General features: G+C 35.8%; 1 protein-coding gene across 1 annotated transcript in view; it reads left to right on the forward strand.

Annotated features, from left to right (window-relative positions):
* The window catches only part of prim2 (DNA primase subunit 2), a 159461-nt gene that overhangs the window by 47503 nt on the left and 87470 nt on the right, over positions 1-24488 (forward strand). Inside the window, exons 8-10 of the mRNA XM_056471464.1 lie at positions 13809-13876; positions 17349-17421; positions 20481-20666. Coding sequence (XP_056327439.1) covers positions 13809-13876; positions 17349-17421; positions 20481-20666 — 327 coding nt within the window. The remainder of the gene's footprint in view (positions 1-13808; positions 13877-17348; positions 17422-20480; positions 20667-24488) is intronic.

The following is a 24488-nucleotide window of genomic DNA, read 5'->3' on the forward strand; positions in this document are numbered from 1 at the left end:
ATAAAATTTGAAATGAATCAAAATCAAGCCCTCTGTAAAAAGATAAAAGATTTTGTTTATCTTCATACCATTTCTCTGTTGACTAATATCAGGAAACGGTGTTGAACGTGAAAGTGAAAATGTAGTTAAGTTGTTAAATTATTTACTAACTATGCTACAAGAAATTTGCAATTTTTATTTTTTGTTGTCTGCATTAAACTAAATCAACAAAGTCATATTAAAAGTAAGTAATGTTTTTTTAAACATAAAATATTGGTCAAATAATGTTTTCTTTACCATTCAGTGGAACATATGTATGTAAAAATGAAGCAACATACTTTAACTTGATCTTACTTAAATATTCTAAGAATATTGTGTTTTAGCTTATTAAAAAACCTCTTGCTGACAAATGAATAAGACCTAGTAGTTTGAAGGTTAGAGAAATACAATTATTCTTATTTATTTTAATACTGTATTTTAAGGCTGCGCTGTAAAGTATTTTAATGTGTCATCAAATTATTCCTGTTCTAAATATGCTACACAAGGTTTTTTTGGTATATAAACTGTTAAACTGAATGGAGTTTTAGTGGATGTCTATGGTTGATGGAAAAATTCTGAATAGTATCTAACTAGTTAAAAAAGTTACAGTAGTCTAATTATCAGTATTATTAAAATGCAGCATATAATTAAATTTCCATTTTTGGAACTTTATCATCCACATTACAAATGATTTGTTACTACAAAACCAATAGACTAGGCGTCAGAATCTGATGATTTTAAGCATGATGCCCTAACCATTGAATGGATTTTAGCCAATTGTAGATGGTCTGTTTTGTTTGCAACAATATGAGCAATGACATCATAGAAGCACTCACACTCACAGCCTCATGTTGTCTATGCAGAATGTGTTCACTGTGTGTAAAAGTGGCCACCACAAATATATTTGGTACATGAAACCTAATTAGATGTCACCCAGCTGAGCATTAAATAGGAAAATGTACCTCTGCCTAAGTAAACATTTTGGCGCTACGTTTCTGACGACACATTAACAGAATTGTTTAATCTCAATCCCTGTCACACATGCACCTTTTTACAAGCCAGTTCTGTGCATGATGAAATCCTGGCAGGTTGGCTGGTGTTCCTCATCTGGGCAGGTTAAGAGCAGAGCTGCCTCTTCTGTCCTCTCCTCTGAAAACTGCACCCGCACCGACCTCACTGCTCAATGTTAGCAATGCTCATTTTGACTGGTTACCTGTTAACCGAAAGTAAACAGACAGATTAATGCTGTCTCTCTAACAGTTTAACGTGTAGTTAAGTTTAACATTTTTCTTATAGGGGGTGGGGGTCACATTAAAATTGTTGCTAGCAAATGCTTTACCAGAACAAGATAAAACAAAATCAGAAAAAAAGTATCCATAAAACATGTTTGCAAAACAATACAAATATAAAATTAAGCATATTATAACACTATATTGTAAAAGTATGTTGATCTTTGGTTTTTTGAGAGACGGGTATCATAAAAAAAGGTTTTAAACAATGTAAAATGAAATGTTTTGTTAATGTTGTTAATGCAGTTAAGGGGAATTTTTAATGTTTGCTTTTTTATTACGAAGAAAAATTAAATAAAAGTATATATTTTTGTATATTCTGCCAATTATTGTCTGTTCACACCAGATGTGGATGAAGTGTCAAGTGTGAGTCTTTTACATGTTAAGTCAATGCATAGATGCGATCAGACATCCTGTGGCGATATTTGCGCTAATGAGGTTGCACGAATGACTGCGCGATTAACACAATTTAATCAAATGACATGGCGTGAATTGAGCCTTTTGAGCAAATGAACTGATTACCACGTGATTCCTGTAAAATGCTCAAGTTGGAAAATCTAAACTTTGGCGAACATTTGCACCACGCTAACCAATTAGGACCCTACTCTAATCTATCTTCTGCTGACATAGGATAACAGGTCATCAAACTAGGAGCGACTCAAGTACAGTTGAAAGCAACCATCTTCCAGATGCTACTTCTGGAGGAGCTGATGAGCTCACAGAGCTGGGTGCGCCTCTGAAGAGTCTGATGGACCCAGAGATGAAGCTAAATAAATCTATGCAATTTTTCAACCTTCCTAAAGCACATAAATGCTCTCAATAAAATCAATTTTAAGCCATTTAGCAATGAAACTGGAGTCACCAGGCAGACTTATGCCCCCCATGATGCAAATCAGTGTTTATTGTGAAGCAAATTTGATGCACGAACGAATAGAGTAAACTCAAAACGTTTAGGCGTCTAATTACATACAAATATCACAATCAGTTCACGCAAACCATGTCTGGTGTGAACACAGAACCACATCTTTTGGAATTGTAAACATGGTTTTCGAGGAGGGTACGCACACCGGCTCTGCCATTCGGTGATGGTTTTAATTGCTTAGTGTCGTATAGAAAACAATGTAAAGAAGGTGTGCAGCCTGCGTTGCAATGGATGTATGATCAGCTTTACAAAGAAAATTGTATAAGAATTGCCAAAAATCTGCAGGTCATGTTTACCAAAACAAAAATCAGACAAGAAAATTGTAATCCTTGTATTTCTACTCAAAATGCAGTGCAGCAGCTGACCATTCCCTAATTTGAAGCTCATAAGGCACCTTTACCATAGAGGTGAACCAAGCTGTTAGCGTTTTGCTAACAAGCCAAATCTAGAGTGCCTGTCCACTCCTTCTTGAATCTCACAAGACTCCGCAGCATGGCAATGATGCCAATTAACAGCGTCGTCTTCTCACCATTTTGCATAGCCTCTAGCTACGTACGCGAGGCCAGTCCAGGAGTTAAAGTCCCAGACAAGCAAGCCACTCAATTATGTCTTGTATGTTTCATCACAGTTGAATCACCATCTGGACCAGTCCGCTCATTAGCTTTTCCTATCTGGACACTTTCACATGTTTTCTGTTGCCAGCTCTTGAGTCAGTGTGACATGTTCAGAGAGGAAATGCTTGGTTTGATGCAAAATAGCTGTATTCCTGTTATTGTGAAGTGGAATTTTCATTCTTTCAATTTTCAGTGTTTTCACAGTAAGATCTATCGGAAATCTTTCAAATATGGCAATTTGCTGATCAAGATGCCAATATTAAACATTGTGCTACTTAACAATTTAAAGGTGCTATAATTATTTTTTAGGATTCGTTGATGAGCTGAAAGTTAAAAAGATGTTATGCTAAGTATATTACCTAAAAAAATCTAACTATATTTTAATTAAATATAAATGTTTTGCAACAGGTGACGCAGTGGCGCAGTAGGTAGTGCTGTTGCCTCACAGCAAGAAGGTCGCTTGTTCGAGACTCGGCTCAGTTGGCGTTTCTGTGTGAAGTTCGCATGTTCTCCCTGAGTTTGCGTGGGTGTCCTCCGGGTGCTCTGGTTTCCCCCACAGTCCAAAGACATGTGGTACAGGTGAATTGGGTAGGCTAAATTGTCTGTAGTGTATGAGTGTATGTGTGTGGATGTTTCCCAGAGATGGGTTGCGGCTGGAAGGGCAACCGCTGCGTAAAACGTGCTGGATAAGTTGGCGGTTCATTCCGCTGTGGCGACCCCGGATTAATAAAGGGACTAAGCCGAAAATAAAATGAATGAATGTTTTGCAACATTTATTAGGGATGTAAACCTACACTGATGTCACGGTTCGTTTCGGTTACGATTATCATGTTGTCGATTTGGTTCAATTCGATATCTCTGTGTATCATGGTACATTGACGATGCTTTCCATGCATAATTAAATTTTTTCTTCACTACGCAAGAATTAGGTCCAATCCCAATTCTATTTTTGTACCCTACCCCTTGGCCTTTACAACCGAGGGTTAAGGGGAAGGTCTTCAAAATTTAACCCTAAGAATTGGGACTGCACTACAGCACCTGCACACGTCATCATATGTCATCTCGATCTCTTGCTTCATATGAGATCAGACGATCGCGACTGCTGAAGTTATTCCAATTGTGCTATTTTTTGATATTGATCTTCAGGAAATCACTGAAGTCATGTATTATGTTATCATAACAATCTGTTATCTTGGCAATAAGATCCTAACTGTACTGTGCATTCACACAGTGGCCATATTCACCTATGTAAACACACGAAAACAACACTAACATTATAGCAGACACTGTAAAAAGCTCATTCTCAGCCACTAGACTTTTCTGACAGGGTATTCCAGTGTTATCGGGTGTCAGAATAGTGTGGGACTGATATACAGGAGATATTATTATGGATTATAGATCGCGAAATATATATATATATATATATATATATATATATATATATATATATATATATATATATATATATATATATATATATATATATATTTTTTTTTTTTTTTTTTTTAAAGCATTACAGTAAAACATCAACGCAGGTTGTGAATATATTAAAACATGTGTTTGTTTGTAGTAAAAATTCGTAATAATGACAAAAAATACTAATTTGCAGATCTCCTTACTTCCGGGTTCAGCAATACTGGCGTTGTGCTATTGCATTCTGGGAATTTTTTTTACCTCTTGGTTTCGAGTGTGGTCCTGAAAAATCTTCGTTCGAAGGGGTATTCACCCCTTTCCCTCAGCCCTACACCTTCAAGCTAAAGAGAATTGGGGCGTGAACGCGCAAAACGAGGGGTAGGGGTAAGGGGAAGGGCTAAGGGGTAGAACTGGGATTGGGCCTAAATATATTTGTACAGTATATATTATTTGTAATACAATTTTGTCCTTTGATACAAGCAGTCAGATATATGAACTGTACCTTTCATTTTACCTGGTCAAAAAAACACTCTTTTTGAATGTTTCAAACAAAACTCGAGTACATGCGCAGAACAGCATGAGCGTTTATAACTAATAAACTAATGTAAATATTATTCTGCATGTTTTTTGAGTGGTGTCAAGCTAGTTTTTAAACGCCCATGATTGGTCCTTGTGTTCATGCGCTCAACAGAAAGGGCTGGGATTGGCTCTAAAAGTGTCAGCGCTGTCACTGATGAGTGGTGCGGACAATGAAGAACAGTCTGTACATAATATGCGTGTTATCACAGCTGATAGACGCAGTGGAGAAAAAAAGTATCGCTTTAACAGCAGAGAGGAGAGGAAAAGTTACCTTACAAACATGCAAGCAGTTCAAAGATCCAAAAAGAAAGAGAGAGATGGAGTTTTAGCTTTTGTTTTCTCTCTAGCAGTAAAATAGTGGCTCCTGGGTTCTGCTATACATTCAGTGTCTGTGAAAGACTGTCCCAGCAAACTCACAAGCAGTGAATTGTACACAGCTGTCTGCTTTTAAAGTAGTTAGAATGTTTTAAGTACTTGCAGTCACCTCCCTCATCATAGTATTGTACCGTGATGTAGCGCATATGAGATAAATGTTATCAGTAAGCAATAACCAGTTATGATTTATTACTGAAACGGTACCGAATTGTCCACGTCTGCATCACGGTGCATCGAAGAAACAATTGCTTTAGACACTCCTAATTTTTAAAATGTATTTACAATTAAAGGGACAATCCACAATCCACAGTGTCCTAAAGTCTTAAAATGTCTTGAATTTAAAAATCCAAATTTTAGGCCTTAAGTCTTAAATTCCATGTAATATTGTGTTGTAGGTCTTAAATCATTTTGAACAGGTCTTAATTTTCCTTTGTCCATGTAAAGTTACCCAATCGGGCCAACACATTTACATTTACATTACATTTAGTCATTTAGCAGACGCTTTTATCCAAAGCGACTTACAAATGAGGACAAGGAAGCAATTTACACAACTATAAGAGCAGCAGTGAACAAGTGCTATAGACAAGTTTCAGCTGTGTAAAGTCTATGAAGCAAAGCATTAGTATAGTTTTTTTTTGTTTTTGAGAGAGAGAGAGAGAGAGAGAGAGAGAGAGAGAGAGAGAGAGAGAGAGAGAGAGAGAGAGAGAGAGAGAGAGAGAGAGAGAGAGAGGGCACAGTTAGTGGTATAGCCAGAGAGGCAGTTAAGATTAGGAAGGAAAGTGGGAGACTAAATAGTTGAGTTTTTAGTCGTTTCTTGAAGACAGCAAGTAACTCTGCTGTTCTAATGTAGTTAGGGAGTTCATTCCACCAACTGGGCAGATTGAATGTGAGGGTTCGGGAAAGTGATTTCTTCCCTCTTAGGGATGGAACCACAAGGCGACGTTCATTCACAGAACACAAGTTTCTGGAGGGCACATACATCTGCAGAAGTGAGAGCAGATACGAAGGAGCAAAGCCAGAGGTCGCTTTGTAAGCAAACATCAGAGCTTTGAATTTGTTGCGAGCAGCAACTGGCAGCCAGTGCAAACGGGTGAGTAGCGGAGTGACGTGCTCTTTTGGGTTCATCAAAGACCATTCGTGCTGCTGCGTTCTGAAGCAGCTGAAGAGGTTTGATAGAATTAGCTGGAAGCCCGGCTAGTAGAGAGTTGCAATAGTCCAGTTTGGAGAGAACAAGAGCTTGAACAGTAAGTTGAGCTGCATGTTCAGATAGGAAGGGTCGGACCTTTCTGATGTTATAGAGTGCAAATCTGCAAGATCGAGCAGTTCTAGAAATGTGGTCAGAGAAGTTTAGTTGGTCATCAATCGTTACTCCAAGGCTTTTTACCATTTTGGTTGCAGTAATGGTTGCCCCATCCATCTGGATTGAAAAGTTCTGGTGTAGAGTCTGGTTAGCACCAATCCAATCCCCATAATCCATCTCAATAAAAGTTTTAACAAAAGTTGATTTATTTACTCTTATTTATGAACTATATTTACCAGCACTATTTATATTTATAAACATATGGTTTAATTATCTTCCTTACAATAACATGAGATTTTAATGGCTTTTTAATGTTTTAACTGGGGCGTTACAAAAATCCTTGGTGTTTAGCCTTGTGCAAGTCTGCAATTTCATTCATAATGGTCTTAAAGGTCTTAAAGTCCTACATTTGACTTGATGAAACCTGCAGAAGCCCTGAATTAAATGTATCCATCCATGATAAATTATTCATTTAAATATTACAGTAGAAACTATCAGGTTTTAATGTTTTATTTTATTAAAGTTTATCAGGAATACATTTTCTGTAAATAAACTTTAATAAAACCAGTTAGACCAATCAAATGTATAAAATGCATGAATATTAGAATTTTTGCTTTTAATAGAGGTTCCGTATTCTCCCACATTTCTTTTTCTGATATTTGACAATCCTACCTTTAAGGAATGTGCCTTTTCAAGTTTGTACAAACCTTGACATTGGGTAAATGTAGTGCTGTATGCATAATATAGATGTGCCTTCAGATTCATTGCTTCCTCTTTCTGCTTATCTCTGAAGTGACACCACCTGAAGTAAATTCATTTTCATTTCAAGCTTAAAGTTGGCACGTTTGATCAGCTTTGGCTCGGTCTCTCCAGCGTGTCAGCCTTCAATGCTGTATGCAAACATAAATGGAAAGTTAGCAGATATGCTCTGTTTCTTTACGAAAGGACACGCTGTACTGTATTTGCTCAGCTGGGGTGTTAGAAAGATGTCCTTGTATTGCTTGCTTTCACCTGATGGGGGAGTTGTCTTTCCAGTCGTCCCTCATTTGTCTCTGCAAGCTAATTTTATTACGACATCTGTTCACTAGTAATGTGTCTTAAGCAACCAACATGATAATCCTTTCAAAAGGAAGTCTCGCCACACGCTTCACATAGTGTTTCATTTGTACACGTTGTGTTTCTGATTTGCTTGAGTCATGAAATGGAAAAAGAGCTAATTAGATTCTCGTTTTAAAGGAGCTGACATATATGCTATTATTATTATAGTTTGTTTTTGATGATGTCCTAATTTTCTTGCAACTGTTATTAAAATGAAGATGGAGATGCTGTTATTATCTCTCCATGGAGGAATATCAGTATATTTCGTCCCATTGTTATAGAATTATATCTTTATTCAATACTTTAATGAATTATATTTAATTAATATAGATAGAAAGATGGTGATCATAGATTTAGACATAGTTATTAATTTTTTTTTAAACATAAAAAATCTTTATGCTTTTTTTTTCTTGCCTTTTTTTAAACAGGCTGAATTTCATTATAATTTACCCACTTCGGTAACTCTATAACTACACACTATAAATCATCTATTAAGCATTAGCAAATAGTGAATTCGTATATTATTATTATTTGTTAAACATCAACTCTACATTAATGGACGTTAGTTAGCAGTTTATAACTGCAGATATTCTCTATTCTACTCTCCACTCTATTCTTGACTTATAAGCACACATGCTTAATAATTGTACTTTCATACTGTTACAGATAAATTTTTCATCACTAAATTAAGTATCACATTATTTACAAATCATTTGTATTTAAGACTAGTTGGGAGTTTTTAAGCTCATTAAGAATGAGTTAGTAAATTATTAATAAACTATTCAAATCAACATATTATTCAGGCATATACTAATAGTTGGCTGCACTGTGGCACAGTGGGTGGCATGTTTGCCTCACAGCAAAGTCGCTGGTTCGAGCCTCAGCTGGGTCAGTTGGCATTTCTGTGTGGAGTTTGCATGTTTTCCCCTTGTTCGCATGGGTTTCCTCCAGAGGCTCCGTTTTCCACCACAAATCCAAAGACATGCGGTACAGATGAATTGGATAGGCTAAATCGTCCGTAGTGTATGTGTGTGAATTAATGTGTATGGATGTTTCCCAGTGATGGGTTGCTACTGGAAGGGCATCCGCTGCATAGAAACATATGCTTGATAAGTTGGCGGTTCATTCCGCTGTGGTGACCCCGGATTAATAAAGGGACTAAGCCAAAAAGATAATGAATGAATACTAATAGTCAATTTGAATGTTAATAAATGCTTTATTAACTCAACTTCATCCAGTTTTGTGACCTAATCTAAAGTGAGGACTATTTACGCTTTATAAATCCCTTATAATTGACAATTAAAGGCTCAGTATCAAGTGAACAATACATCTTTGCAATCTTTTCTAAAAAGTAAAATTACTGTAAAGTTTAAACATTGCTGAATAACAGGAGTGTCAAAATATAACATCAAATTGGATAAAACAACAACAATAATAACAATTTAACAATATATTATGACACAACATTTCAATGTTATATAGCGATGTTTAAACTGCACAGTAATTTCATTTTAGTTAAGATTGCAAAGATTTATTTTTCATTTGTTTGATTTATTTTTCGTTTGATACAGTTTCATTTGTGTATCTTTAAATGAATAGAAATGAATAAAGTCGTTTATTTTTCTGGATTAGAATATAACTGAGCCTTTAATTGTCATTTATAAGGGATTTTTAAAGTATAAATAGTCCTCACTTTAGATTAGGTCACAAAACTGGATGAAGTTGACCTAATAAAGCATTTATCAACATACAGTACATAGTAACCATTACTATGTGCTTGAATAATAAAATGTATAAATGTTATTTAAATAGTTTATTAATCATTTACTCACGCTTTCTAAATGATCTTTAAAAACCACCAACTTCTCTCAAATAACTCGTTTGTAAATGATGCAATACTTAATTTAATAATGAAAAAATAAAAATTACCAAAGAAAATACAATGATTAAGTACATTATATAGGTGCTTAAGTCATATCTTAAGTCGTGTCTGCAGTTGTAAACTGCTTACTAACATCTGTTCATGTAGAGTTAATGCTAACTGGTAATGAATTAACTATTTGTCAATGCTTAATAAATGATTCATAGTGTGTAGTTATTATAAAGTGTTACCAATTCTGTATGAAGGTTTTACTGAAAATGATTGATTTTTAATTGTGTTTCTTCTTTATTGCTGACTGTTTGCGTGAATAATCACTTTAACAAATGAATGCAATATCTTTTAATTCAACTACTTAAATGCTTCATGCCATTTTTACTTTCATCTGTTAATATTAATGTGTTTATGTGTGCAATTTTATAGGTATTGAGTTTCAGGTTTACAAATATAGGCACTATTAACATTAAAATGTCTGTTGTACTTGCTGTGTACTGAGCAAATGCAGTGTTTTATTTGAACTATTTTAATGTTTAAATTTCTAGCTGTCAAACGTTTATTTTATTTACATTTTATGTTTAATAATTATTATATAAAAAATAAATCCTCCTGCTGTTCTAAAAAAACACAGAACCATGACTTTAAACAAGTGTGCTTGCCAAACACCGCTAGTAATTACTTTGGTGACTGCTGAAAATCAGGTATTAGAATGCATCATGATTTTTTTTAATTTATTTTCAACACAATTTTCTTGTATAATCACTTCAAGTTTAATTCAGTTGCTTTAATGAAACATTTTTATGATGGTGACCATGGAACAATGTATTCCACAATGCCATATGTTCAGAAACGCAATGCAAAGAGAAGAACTGCACTTTAAATGAACTTTAGCTTATAGTAATGTTCAACAGCATGAGGAGTATGCAGAAATTGTAATATTCTTGCCAGTCTTTATGCACTTCGTAAAAGTGATGGATGTGACCTTGTGAAAATCACATCAGGCTCCAATCCAGCGTCTTCTATACCTGACAGACTGAACTGAAAGTGATTGTCATGCTCAGGAATGGACAGCAGTGACCTGGCTCAGGGCCATAACCGCCATCTTCCTCATCTTTCTGTTGGCTCTCCACTGAAATGCACACTGACCCCTCCGCACGCCAACCCTCTATGCCACTTTCCTGCTTCTGACTTCTATTTCCTGCCAATTATCTGGATCACCAACATGGCTGTAGTGGAGTAATGACTGTGTCTCTTTCTGTCTGCCGTTAGTGAGACGTCGTGGCCGGTGTATGTTGCTTTAATGGCTTCTCATGGCCACGAACGACAGATAGGAGACATTACTGGAAGTGTCTCATTAAATGACCATGAAATTGAAAGCTGCTTCCCATCTGACAAAGAGTTTGTTCTGAGCTTTTATCTGTGATGACAGGTGGTCTGGATTTCACTTGATAACATAAAAGTATAAAATGGCTTCTCAGATTGTCTTTTACGTAGTGTGTATGATCAATTTTGTTTTCAGAAGTGTCAGAATTGCAAACATTCTTTTTTCCCTCGGATGTTTCATAAAATTATCTCACAATGCCTGGATTCAATAGAAATATCAAGTCACCTTTTTCTGCTTAAAGGCCTGCCCAGGTTATGTCTTTTAACTCGGTTATTTTCTAGTATTTGCACTACTGCTTAGGGACTTCTCTGAGAATAGCTCTGCAGCAGTCATTTCTATTTTTCTGATTTTCTTATTGATACTGTCAAGGCCATGAAATCCATATTGGCCAGAGAGAGAACTTTACCTCAGTGACATTTAAATCTGCAGCATTTAATCTTTTAAATGTGCTTTCTGGTCTCGCTTCGAATATAATCAGACCGAAAGTGACGAGAATAATAACAATAAAAATTATTATTACCCATGAAATAGTTGGAAAGAAATCTCAACACTCAAATGGCCGATCTGCACCGTAGTTTTTATCATTTAATATAGGACTGAGACTCATACTCTTCTTCTTATAAAAATCACCATTAAAAGTCTAACTTTGAGCGATCTTGATCATTACATTTGAAGTTAAGTTTTAAATCAATGGAACATGGATGTGCAAAATATTTATTCACTCACTGGACTCTTTATTGGGCGTACTTTTATTTTAACCTACATGGCTAAACAATAAGGACTGCCCGATGCCCCAGGGTCAGCGAGAGACACTCTGGACAGTAGCCTTGTCGATAAAGTTTTTAATTAATGCGACTATTTGTCAGTTGCATGCAAATACAGTCTTAAAATTGAGAAGCAGTTTGTGCTTTTAAGCCTTTAAATGCTAGCATCTCTGTGATTTCGTAAACACCATACTGCTTTTCTGTTCCTCTTTTCTGATTGGATGTTGTGAGCATGCTATTTTTTTCTGTAACCTTGAAACAACCAGTACAGCAAAGTCAGCCACCTTTTATTCATTCATTTTCTTTTTACCTTAGTCCCTTTATTAATCAAGGGTCACCACAGCAGAATGAACCGCCAACTTATCCAGCATATGTTTTATACAGCGGATGCCCTTCCAGCTGCAACCTATCACTGAGAAAGTCAGCCACCTTATGTTTAATAATTTAGAACTGCAATAACCTGCACGTTTTCCATGCTGCTGTTTTCATTTGCATAAAACTTTGACTTTTGATCATTGTACGTTTATTAACATTTTTAAAATATTTAAATTCTAGATTCACAGGCATTATTTTTGACACACCATTTAAAATACGTGGCTTAGAAATAGCTTTTAATTTCTTAATTTTTTTTTTTTGGTGGGACCAGTGAAAATTTTGGCAGGACTAGTAAAAACTCTTAATCACTGGCCTGATCAGGCCTGTAGAAAAATTGCTTAGCATTGAACCCTGACCTAGTTGATCCACCCTTTGCCTTCTGCAGACCTTCTTCTTAAGCGTTTTTGTGAGTTATGGTTGCTGTATATTAGCTCAACCCAATCTGCTCATTCAAAAACCTTCAGCAGATCATCATAACCTCATCCTAATACACTGAGTTGCTGTCATTAGCCAATGCAGTGGTTGATTGAGTTGTGTTAACCAGCTGTTGAACAAGTGTATAGAGACTTATAAAAGTGACCTGTGAGAGTGTAGATTTGAGTACTTTGAATAATGCAAGAGCATTATTATCATCATTCTCTTCGGGATCATTTTTATTTCAGTGAGCTAAGACCTGAACCGAGATATTGAGATTTATGTGAACATTGATTTAACTAAAATTTAAGTACCATAGCTAATATTTCTGTTTAATTCAAGTATTTATTTATTTATTTTTAATAAAGTTTTATTTCGGGTGGCGCAGTGGGTAACGCTGTCGCATCACTTCAAGAATGTCGCTAGTTTGAGTCCCGACTGGGCCAGTTGGCATTTCTGTGTGGAGTTAGCATGTTCTCCCTGTGATGCCGTGGTTTTTCTCTAAGGCGCTCCAGTTTTCCCCACAGTCCAAAGACATGTACTGTAGGTGAATTGGATAAGCTAAATTATCTATTGTGTATGTGTGTATGTCCTGGTATGTCCACAAACTAGATGTTACGAAACACCATTATGATGCGGCTAAATATCAACTTCGATATAAATGGCCCTGGGAGTAAGTAAAGTTTTGCTTCACTCAATTTTGTAAATGAGCAGAAACCTCCATTGAACCACTTTAGCTAAACTGACAGACTTGACAGTCTGAAAATCCTGGAAATGTTGGCGCTCTTCATTTGAAGTTTGTTCCTTTAAGTATGTTTCAGCACTGCTGAGCTGTTATTCCTTTTATTCCTCTAAATCCATGAATGTCATCATTGATACTCACTTCATTTGTTTAAATGAAACCCTGTTGTGGATTTAGACGGTAGACAATCGAGTTTTAAGGGTTGTGTGTCAGTAGTCATTGGACTGGAAAGTGTGCTGCCTATGCTGCAGTTTGTCATCGTCTCGATGGCTTGATCATCCTCAGACCTCCCTGTCTCTTCATCATTGTCTCCGTTTTGCTTCAGTTAACAGATATCCTGACACGTTAGCGGTAAAGCTGATTTATGATCTTGTGGTAGAGATATTTAAAAACATTATTTACTGGTGGGGGAAAAAAACTATTTCACCTAGTAAAGACTTTTTCTTTGTGTTCATTCAATTTAAGAGTTACGTTTTTGTATGATGTGTACCTTTTTGAAGATCAAAAAGTCTATCATTCTCAATCTGTTCGGATAAATTCACAGTTCATGCTCCAGTTATTGACCTTTTTGAATGTATTCCACTGCACTGCTATAAAAATAGCATTAACCTCTGACCTGTGTTTTACGTTTTTCTTTTCTTTTAGATGACTGCTCGATCTCTGCCAGCGGTACAGTCTGATGAACGCCTCCAGCCCCTTTTGAGTCACCTCAGGTAATTGACGTCTGTAAAAAATGTCTTCAAGTATAAAACCGTACACTTGCTTTGCTTTGTGAATATTACAGCAATTAAAGGAAAGCCACCGATTTAATTCAGACATATCCACACGAGGCTTTTCTTTTGAAAAATACTACTCTAGACAACATTCCCACAATAATCCTCGGTTTTGTTTAGCAGTTACCTTGGCCTACTGAGAGCAGATCAAACGTTCCACTCAAGGCCAACCGTCTCGCAAAGTGACTCCGGCTGCTTTGCTTTATCTCTCACACTCACTTTCATTGAGTTCTTTTCATTAATGGTCTGGGCACAGTCCCATTATGATGCACCAAGGGTCCTCCATGTGTGAACCCACTCTTCCATTTTGGCAGCAGCCCAGCGGGGATACCAGTGTAGATTAAAGCCAGGCTTCTCAGTCGTTGGCCACATCGCATTCTCATACAAGCATGTCCCTCCAATTGCTCGCAATGAAGGGGAACAATGGCAGCATTCCCAGCAGTCAATTCATTTGCTTTTTGATGGACTCTGAATGAGAGCATTTTAATTGGATGTGTCTTTAGAGACGACAGTTGTGGCTGCGGAGGATTGGCTAGTAGGCTCTTTTACTTTTTGTCAACGCTGGGCTAGCCAGATAAGAGGGTGTGAAGGGCCAGCGCGAAGCTAAACACTGAGGGAATGCAAAGGAATTGGGGAGAAGGGCCTGGAAATGCTTAATTCATAGCATCACACATGGCTTCAGTGTTTGGTTGGAGCAGACTTAAAGAAATTCTTTGCATCAGTCCTGCTTTGTATGAGTGCCTTATAAAGTTGTCAGATGTTGTGAAGAACTTATGATGATTTCTGGACGACTTTTATTGGATGTCAGTGGATGCAGCAGCACAGTTTGACTTTATGAAATGACAGGGTGACAATTGATTTATGTCTTTCATTTTTACACTTTCACAGAGATTTTATAGCAGTAATATAATTACTTTGTCCTTAACATATAAAAAAGTAACTTTCATTAAAACAAATTCAAAAGTTTGGGATTTAGATATAATATTTTTCCCAAAAGCTGCATTCATGTGATGAAAGTACATTTTAAAACGCAAGTCATTTTGTGAAAGATTATTACACAATACAGAGTAAAAGCTGAACCCAGTGTCACACTGTCAGAAATCATTTAATTTCCTCATTTGCTGCTCAAAAAACATTTCTTGCTACTGTTAATAAAACTGCTATTAAAATCTTTAAAATGAAAGATTTTAGGATTAAATGGTACAGTAAATGGGAAGTTCAAAAGAAAAACATATATTTAAAACTGGTTATATACAGTTGAAGCCAGTATAAGCCCTCCTTTTTCAAATGTTTTTCAACTAACGTGTAACAGAACAAACAAAAGATTTTTTTTTTCACAATATTTCCTATAATATTTTTTCTGGAGGAAGTTATTTGTTTTATTTCGGCTAGAACCAGTTTAAAGGGCCGTGAACCCTCCCCTATCTCAGCAGGATGTTTTCACACCTCTAGTTTGAAAAAGGTCAGGAAAGTGGCTGAGTCCAGCTTTGTTTAGGTGGGAGTGTCGAGCGGTGAAATAGGGAAGGTTTGGCATGAAAAGGAGAGTGTCATTATATGCGCTACAACTTGTTTCACAGCAGCAACACAAGCACAGCCGCAGGGGAGATGGACAGTGATTCGGAGAGCAGCATTTAGCGTGGATCTTAGAGCTGTGTGGAAGTGGAGGATCTTCAGTCTATAATATTGTAGTGATATTACTGTAAATTAGTTACTAAATCATTTTGACTAAGGTATGTCTTTAAAACTGAAGGAGTACTGCTGACGATACTTACTATCTTTGCCATCTGAATAAACGTAAACAAAGGTCATTGATCGCTCACTTACCAAATTCGTAGAGACGGGACAATCAACATGAACTGGAAGCACGTCGAGTGGCAAATCCGGATTTCACCATTTCCAGATTCGAAAAGCTCACCAGTAAAAAAATGTACCTTAAGAACATATTTTTGTCGCATGTTAGCAGACCACTGTAATCCAAATGTCTGGGTCCACATGTGGGCTGTGCTCTCATCTCGGGGAAATGGAAGTTAGTTAAGGCACATTTATAAGCGCAACACTGATGACCCATGTCTCTGAACAATTCATCTACTAGTTTGAATTACAGTTGGCAACACAACGTGGCGTCTCTCTAAACACTGTAACAGGTAAAATAGTATTTGAAGCTATATCATGTATATTAATGAAGTTGCATCTCGTTCACATTAGAACGCACTGATTGGTTCGAATCAAGTCTTTCTCATGAATTAATGAACAGATGTGCTGAAAACTCAGTGATGTCACTTTTCTACCGGCCGATACAGAAAGCCAATCTCCATGCTGGAACTTACACAATGATCTCACCGCTGTAACATTGCTTTCAAATTTCAAGTTTATATATATATATATATATATATATATATATATATATATATATATATATATATATATATATATATATATATATATATGGATGGATGGATGGATGGATGGATGGATGGATGGATGGATGGATGGATGGATGGATGGATGGATGGATGGATGTTTCTCAAAAATGTATTTTGGTGTTTCGTAACCCTCAATAATATTAGCCCTTTTAAGCAATTGTTTTTTCGATTGTCTACAGAACAACCCATCATTATACTATAACTTGCCTAAATAACCTAGTTAAGCCTTTAAATGTCACTTTAAGCTGAATGCTAGTATCTTAATACCTAGTAAAATATAATTTATTGTCATCATGGCAAAGATGAAAGAAATGAGTTATTAGAAATGAATTATTTAAACTTATGTTTAGAAATGTGTTGAAAAAAAATCTTCTTTCCGTTAAACAGAAATTGGGGAAAATATACAGGGGCTAATAATTCAGGGGGATAATAATTCTGACTTAAACTGTATATTTGTACCAATGATAAATTCTTTACTGTCACATTTGTTACATTAATTTAACGCATTCTTGCTGAATAGAAGTAGTAATTATTACTTTTTCTTAAAAAGAAAAAACTTTCTTGCACAATCTGTGCTATGGGCCATCTTAAATATGGATTATTATATTGGGAGGTGAGAGCTCAGTAATGTTTGAGGAAAATTAGCATCACGTTTTCATATAAAATTCAGTGACCTAATACTTGGCTTGACTGAAAAAAAACTACTACTACTATGCCTAGATATTTTGTTTTTCCTTTGTATAGCAAAAATGCTTCCAACTAAAGATTAATCAATTATACAGCATTGTTATGCAGGCGTCAAATCTGCGTATTGCAGAATCTGTATTGTTTTGAGGTATGTGCTTTGCTTGTTATGTTTCCTGACCAGAAAACAGGAATGCATTTGAATAACTTCTCTATGTTAATCAGTTCTCTACTCTGACCTTGTGTTTTATTTTTTTCTTCACTGTGATTGGCTCTCATCATTTGTCCCTTATTTTCTGTCTCAGCCATGCTTATGTGGGCCAGGATTACAGCATTCAGAAAAACGTTGGAAAAATTTCTCTGGAGCAGATTGATTCAGTAAGTATGGACTTAATTTGGGCTGCAATAATTCTGTAAATTGCATGTCAAAATATTGTGTACATATGTGTGAAAATTTAGCAAAAAAAAGAAAGAAAGGAAACGTGCTACATAGAATGCATTGGGAATTTGTAAGATTTATTGGGTCTCAGGAGCTGTACTTCACTTCTTGCTTTAAATTTGACACTTGTGACTTGCACTCATGTTAAGGTTTTCCTTTCCCTGAACACTCAAGTTACTAGGACATTGAGAATGTCCTACTTTGGGGGCTGGAATGAATGTGCACAGATGTGTCTAGGGTAGAAAGCTGTCTGTCTGTGTGTGTCTGTTTCTTTGTGTTGTGCATGTCATCTCAGGGCCGGTTCAGTTCCAATTAAGTGGCTCATCAGCACATGCAAATTTTGTCCTTCACTTTTTGCTTTTATTTGAACATTATAGACTGCATGGAAAATTCGTGTAATTAAAGGCTTTGCATTAAACAAAGGCTTTAAAAATGTTTTGATTCCTCACTTCAATCATGCACCACATCCTAACCAGGTGCGGTAAAGCTTTGTCTTAATTTTTAGTGACTAAACTTAATTGTGCATTTAAAATATCTCTTGATTGGCTGTGATTGTGTCACAAGTGTTTTGGGTTCTCAGTGGACTTACATTCTCTGTCTTTGACATCTTTGAAAAGATTGATAACTGCACTTTGCTAATTATAATGCCAGGCATTTTTCAAGTTCCTTTGAAATCCAAATGAATGTTGTTGTTTTTTTCTTTCCTTTGGTCAGTGTTTGTATCTATAAGTTAGGCCTCTACAAAACACAGACATGTATAGCTGTAAAATAAATAAATAAATAAATTGTATTGTTTAGCCCAGGGGTGTCCAAACTCAGTCCAGGAGGGCCAGTGGTCCTGCATATTTTAGTTCAACTCCAATTAAACACACGTAAACGAGCTAATCAAACTGTTTCTAGGTATACTCAGGGTGTCCGCGTGGTCTTTAAAAGTATTAAAAGTTAAATAAATCAATGCATAGAAATTTAAGGCTCTTAAAAAGAAGTCTTAAATGCTATTTTGCCAGGTATTCAATTTTTGACAATACAATGTATGGTTGTATGCTAAAGTTTGCCTGAATTGAATCTGCGAATATCACGATGCTGTGTATTTTATAAAATCCTACTAGATTTGACATCAAACTGCTTCTGATTTACTGCAGTAATCAAGGCAACACATGCACTTCTATAGGCACCGACCTGCTGAATTAGCTAGATTTAATAGATTTTTATTCAGAATATGAATAATGTTTTAGTTTTGAAATAGTTTCCTACATTTCTATTTAGTAAAAGTACTGCAAGTTCTCGCCAGTGTTTCCAGTTGAAGCCTAAAGTGGTTATAATAGGGCTGGGTGATTATTCGAAAAGTAACCGAAATCAACATTTAGAATCTATAATCGATCTAATTTTTCCAGGACGATTTTTTTCAATTTTTTTCCCTAAGTGGAGTCAGGTGACCCTGTTTTGTTCAAGGCTGTGGCTGATTTATACTTCTGCAGCCACATCTGATTTCTGGTCAAGTAGGAAGATGGACCCATTCTTGAACCTTACTTTGCACTACATTGATGATGATTGGAAGCTGCGCCAGAGATGCCTTGAGACGGCATATTCTCCATTACATTAAAATTATTATTTACATTAAAATATTTGTTTAAAGAAGATTCAAAAAATGCACTGTTTAAAATATTATTTAAAGGATGTGCAAGAGTTACTGCTTATTTTCTACTTTTAATATGAAAAACACTGAAAATGATTGATTTTGTTTCCAAGTTATTTATTTTCCCTTTTTATAAGAAAAAAATTATTGTTGATTTTAGACAATGTGTGTTTTAATTTCAGTTGATGCTTAATAAATAGTGTGTTTCCTCTAATATTATAAAATCAAGTAATGCACCCCTCATTTAGAAATCTCCCACCGATTTACTGTCCAAAATTGTCAGTGAACTATAAGGGCAATAAATAAATGAATAAATAAATAAATAATCGTTCATTAATCATAATAGAGTTAAAATGTTCAATTAATTGAGATTTTGACTTAAGGTCAAATCGCCCAGCCCTAGGTTATAAGATCTTAAAATGTATGGAAAGAGTCTTAAAAAATGTCTTAAAAGGTATTGAATTTCACTCTCTGATTCCTGTATATAGCCTGATACTAGAAACTTCAAGGGAGGTGTGTTGAAGGAAGTTGGAGCTAAACTATGCTGGACACCAGCCCTCCAGGACCAATTTTGAACACCCCTGGTTTAGGCATTTCTTCCAGACGGATCTGGCATTTTGGGAGAGTGATATCGTTATTTTTTCTTCTTTTTCCAGAAGAAATTTCCTTGGTCTCATGGAAAATATTTAAAAAATAAATTTCACTGGAGGGCAGATATTTTTGACTTCAACTGTATATCTATGTAAATGTGCAACTTGCCACTCTTGTGAAGTGCTGGGAAGGTTGGTAAATGCATCTGGAAAGTGCTTGAATTTGACTTTGGAAAAATGTGTAAAAATCCTGTGCAGTTTTCCAAAAATGACAAAATTCACATTTAGGAGATAAAAATAATCAAAATGTTGAGTTTCTTTCTTCCATTAATATGAGTCAAATATATTTGTACAATGTCAACATGCATTTTAGCTTATACAATATTTTGACCGATCAAATGCTCTCTGAAACGTTCTTGGCATTGCAAGATGCAACAGAAGTTGGTCACCTATAGTATTTCTGTAGAGCTGTGCATTCATACCCAGGGTTTAGCACTTGCAAATATAAGAACACACACATTCTGCTCTGGTCCTGCACATTTCACATCTAAAAAATGATCAGTTTCATTTGAATTAAACATTAAATGTTGTCTTTTAAAGCAGCGGAATGGTCAGACAGACTCAGCATTGCTTTATAAACTGTGGCTGCGATGAGCTCAGTGACTTTGTCTTCATATTTCAGTTGAAATTTAGTCAACACATCCAGTAAAGCTACTCATTCGTGGCACTTCAGGGGATCTTTAATAACCTCTCTATTGTTTATTTCCACCAGCTTTCAGGCAAGTCGTTTCCTCTGTGTATGAGGCATCTCCACAAGGCACTGAGAGAGAACCACCACTTGCGACATGGTGGACGCATGCAGTACGGCCTCTTCCTCAAGGGCATTGGTCTTACTCTGGAACAGGCCATGCAGTTCTGGAGGTCAGAGTTTGTCAAGGGGAAAGTCGATGCAGACAAGGTAACTCTTCAACTTCAGCTTGTAGCTACTTCACATTGTCCTGTTTTTTTTCGCATTCATCCCAAGACGCTTACTTCATATTTTTGTGTTATTAACAATTCTTTTATGTCTACTTTTGATTCTGCTGATGCGATTCTCTTTCTTCACCCCTCAATAACTCTTAAGAGGGTCATCCAACTGAGCAAGAGAAGGTATTAGAAGGCCACGTTTTGTACTAAGGCTTGTGATAATTTGCCGCCTTTCCATCTTGTCCTTAATTACAATTCCAGAGGAACACGTGAGATCTTCGTTTTTGCGCATGGTACATTAAACAAGAAAATTACACTCCCAGTCTTAGACCTATGTTTCCCTCCTCCCCGCACTCAGCAAATGATTGCTTATTCCCAACTGATGCTCAATCAAGGAGAAACAAATGAATTTCATATCCTTACCTGAGAATGACCACCCTGTCAGGCAGGCTTATGAAGAGATCTTCAGTCCCACAAGAGCTCAGTAGCATCTCAGAAATCACTGATTTCACGCTGTATTTCTGCTTGACAGCTCCAACTGTTTTGGAACTCCCCGTTTTATGCTATCCTGTTTAAATTGGGAATGTGTATGTCATAGTGCCATTTCTTTTTTGAGTGTAAAATGACAAATTGATTATAGTGTGAGTGTGAATGAGAGTGTGCACTGGGGATTGCGTGATTACATTCTCAGGGCCAGTGTCCTGACATTTTATCCTACCCATCAGATTATGCTACCACCACTGTATTTGAATGGATCTGAGGTTGGGGTTAGGGATTAGGTAGGTTAGGGTGATAATACAGCTTCATATTACGCTACTCCACATTAAAATTTACACTTGTAGCAGAATCTGATAGGTAGCATTTTGCATCATCAAAATATGCTACCTACTTTTTGAATCGGAGGTAGGACACTGACAAGGTAGGACAAATTGACAGAACACGGAGTTGGGTGGCAGGGCATTCTTCAGTCAAACTGTCTAGAATCATTGGTGGTTCATTCTGAATGAAATGCCTAAGCAGGAGTGATCAAAAATTGTTTCAATTATATATTTTTGTCGTTATTTACAAAAAATCCCAATATATCATTCAGCAACTGTAGTTTGTTTACCAAAAAAAATGTCAAGCATATTTAGAACAAAAATAACATGATGTATAAAAAAAGACTCAATCAAAGTTAAGCAATAAATAGAAATATAAAGCTTTAGTAAAGCTTTATATATATTTTTTTAAGTAGGCTTTAGTATTATTACTTTTATATATTTCAATAACAAAATGTCAGTTCCCAAGTTATAAACATGTATGAATAATGGTGGAATCTTAATTGACAATATATTTTCACAAGTTATTTGCATCATTTAAAGGTGCTGTATACAAGTTTTTGACTCTACAGCATAAAAATACCATAATATGTTTGCAGATATTTAAGAAACATGCTAAGTGAACATTCTTGTTTATCTGAAAAACAAGGCTAAAGTCAGACATTCTGCTTTTAAAAATGTGTGTTATGTGCTGGAACATCTGTCTTTGTTCTTTTAACCCACCCAATGCCAGTTTAGCCAATTATATTTTAGCACCCCAGGTTGCCTTGTTGGAAAACATTTTATTCATTCAGTCTTGCAGGCTCTCAAAGCATGTGTCCGTAACCGAAATGCAACCTCCAGTGGACAGATGTCAGATTCAGAGTTCCACATGAGGTTATTAATTAACAAATAATGTAAATATTACGAACGTAAACATTGGGTCAGCAGGTTATATTGTAACCCCATGTCCTAACAATGGGGTTTGCTGTGAAATTTGCAGTGATATGCAGTTTGGCTGTTTGCACCAGACTAAACTTGAATACAGCCATTCAGAAGCACAGAATAGTGCATTTACTGCACTCCAACGAAATGGTAAGGTTTATTACCTAATTAATGTATATTAAACCTCTTTAATATTATTAAATATACATGCTGAATCACAGACATATGTTGATTTGCATTGAGTCACAGTTCTAAAATTTATTTCCAAACGGTTTATTTTATTAAAGAGGGGAACTATCTGCTGCTGTTTTCAGTAGTATGGCAATAAATTGCATGTAAAATGGCATTTAAACTCACATTATTAGCATTTACCACTGAATAAAGCACATGAGGTGTACCTGAGGTGATCATTGTCATAGTATTCTGTTGTTCAGCTGTAAGAAATAGAAGCCATTTCTAAAATATAAATTTCAGGTGTTTTAAATTTGATGATCCCCCCCGTAAATAATTTGTTTATTTACCATATGCAGATGCATTATAAACATTCTAATGTCACACCTCATCTAATTTCCCATTTAACGTTTAGGTTCTTATTTATAAGCATCCGAGAATCCAATATGTATTATTGTTCATGTTATGAAGCTGTTGAAAAGCTAACCATTAAGATTTTGTGCCTAAACGTTTTCTAAATTTCCTTCCCATAACATAACAGGATTTAATAGACTGTATGTGTGTCAGCAGCTCAGAGATCCAATACGCAATTGATCTACTTTTGTGCACAAGTGTTTGACTGTCCAAGAAATTTAAAATGACTGAGCGTTGCTAAGCACTAACATATTTCTGCACTAGTGGCAAAACTTCAAGAGAAATCTCCTAAAACTCTCTGAAACCCTGTCTGTTTGAATGCTTTGGAAATTTGTAAGGCATTCATGACTACTTAAAGGATAGCATTCTGTAATGAATATCATTTAGTGCTGCAGATTATACTGTAAATCTGTGCTTCAACATTACCAGTAAATATTCAGTAATGTATTCGATTAAGGCAACTTAGTTCAATTCTGCAACCACAATGAGTGCACACAAATAGAGTGAAATGTTTTTTTCCCTCTCTCTCTCCTTTTGGGATGAATACATTATTCATGGGCAGATTCACAAGGACGGTGCAGCCTGCGTGTTGAACAATACAGTACCTGCAACAACATGATGGTTTTTGATTAGTCTGCAATTGAGGTGAATATCAGCGTCTGAAGTAATCGAAAACGAAAAAGCCACATAAAAGGATCTGTCCATTTCTGCTTTCACCTGCTGGGCAATATTCTGAGAAATCATTGTAAAGCAAAAGGTGTTTCAAAAGATTTTTTAAAAGAGAACTGTGCTTTTTGCATTTTGGAGGAAATTAGATGTCAGTTTACTTTTGAAAAAGCAATGAATCAAGATCAAGAAGACAGACAAGATGGGAAATGCATTACCAAGCACCTCTGCAAAGCGTAGTCTAAAAATTGCTATAAATAGATGAACAGGGATTGATTATTCTGAAATCATAATAAAAGTGTTGTTGACTTAAGGCATTCATCGAGAATTATCAATGTTAAAGAGTTCATACTGTAGCCCAGAGAGAAAACATATATGTCTAATATATGTTTTAGTTTTATGACAGGACAATTCTGTTCATTTTTCGAAAGCACATAAACTGTAGTTTTGCAAAATAGCTGAAATGAGTTTCTTCAAGTGTTAAAGAGATTGTTCACCCAAAAGTGAACATTAACTCACTATTCGCTTACTCTCAGGTCGTTTAGAAACCTTTTGAGTTTCTTTCTTCTGTTGAACACAAAAGAAGATATTTTGAAGAAAGCTGAAAGCCTGTAATCATTGATTTTTATTGTAAAAAGAAAAATTCAATGGAAATCAATTGTTACAGGCTTTCAGCTTGCTTCAAAATATCTTCTTTTGTGTTCAACAGACGAATGAGGTTAAATAGGTCTTAAACAAGTGAAGGGATTGTAAATGATCATAGAATTTTCAGTTTTGGGTGAACTATCCTTTTAACTATTGGTTAGGTTCAGTTGAATTGA

Source organism: Danio aesculapii, chromosome 13, assembly GCF_903798145.1.
Source record: "Danio aesculapii chromosome 13, fDanAes4.1, whole genome shotgun sequence".
Taxonomy (NCBI): domain Eukaryota; kingdom Metazoa; phylum Chordata; class Actinopteri; order Cypriniformes; family Danionidae; genus Danio; species Danio aesculapii.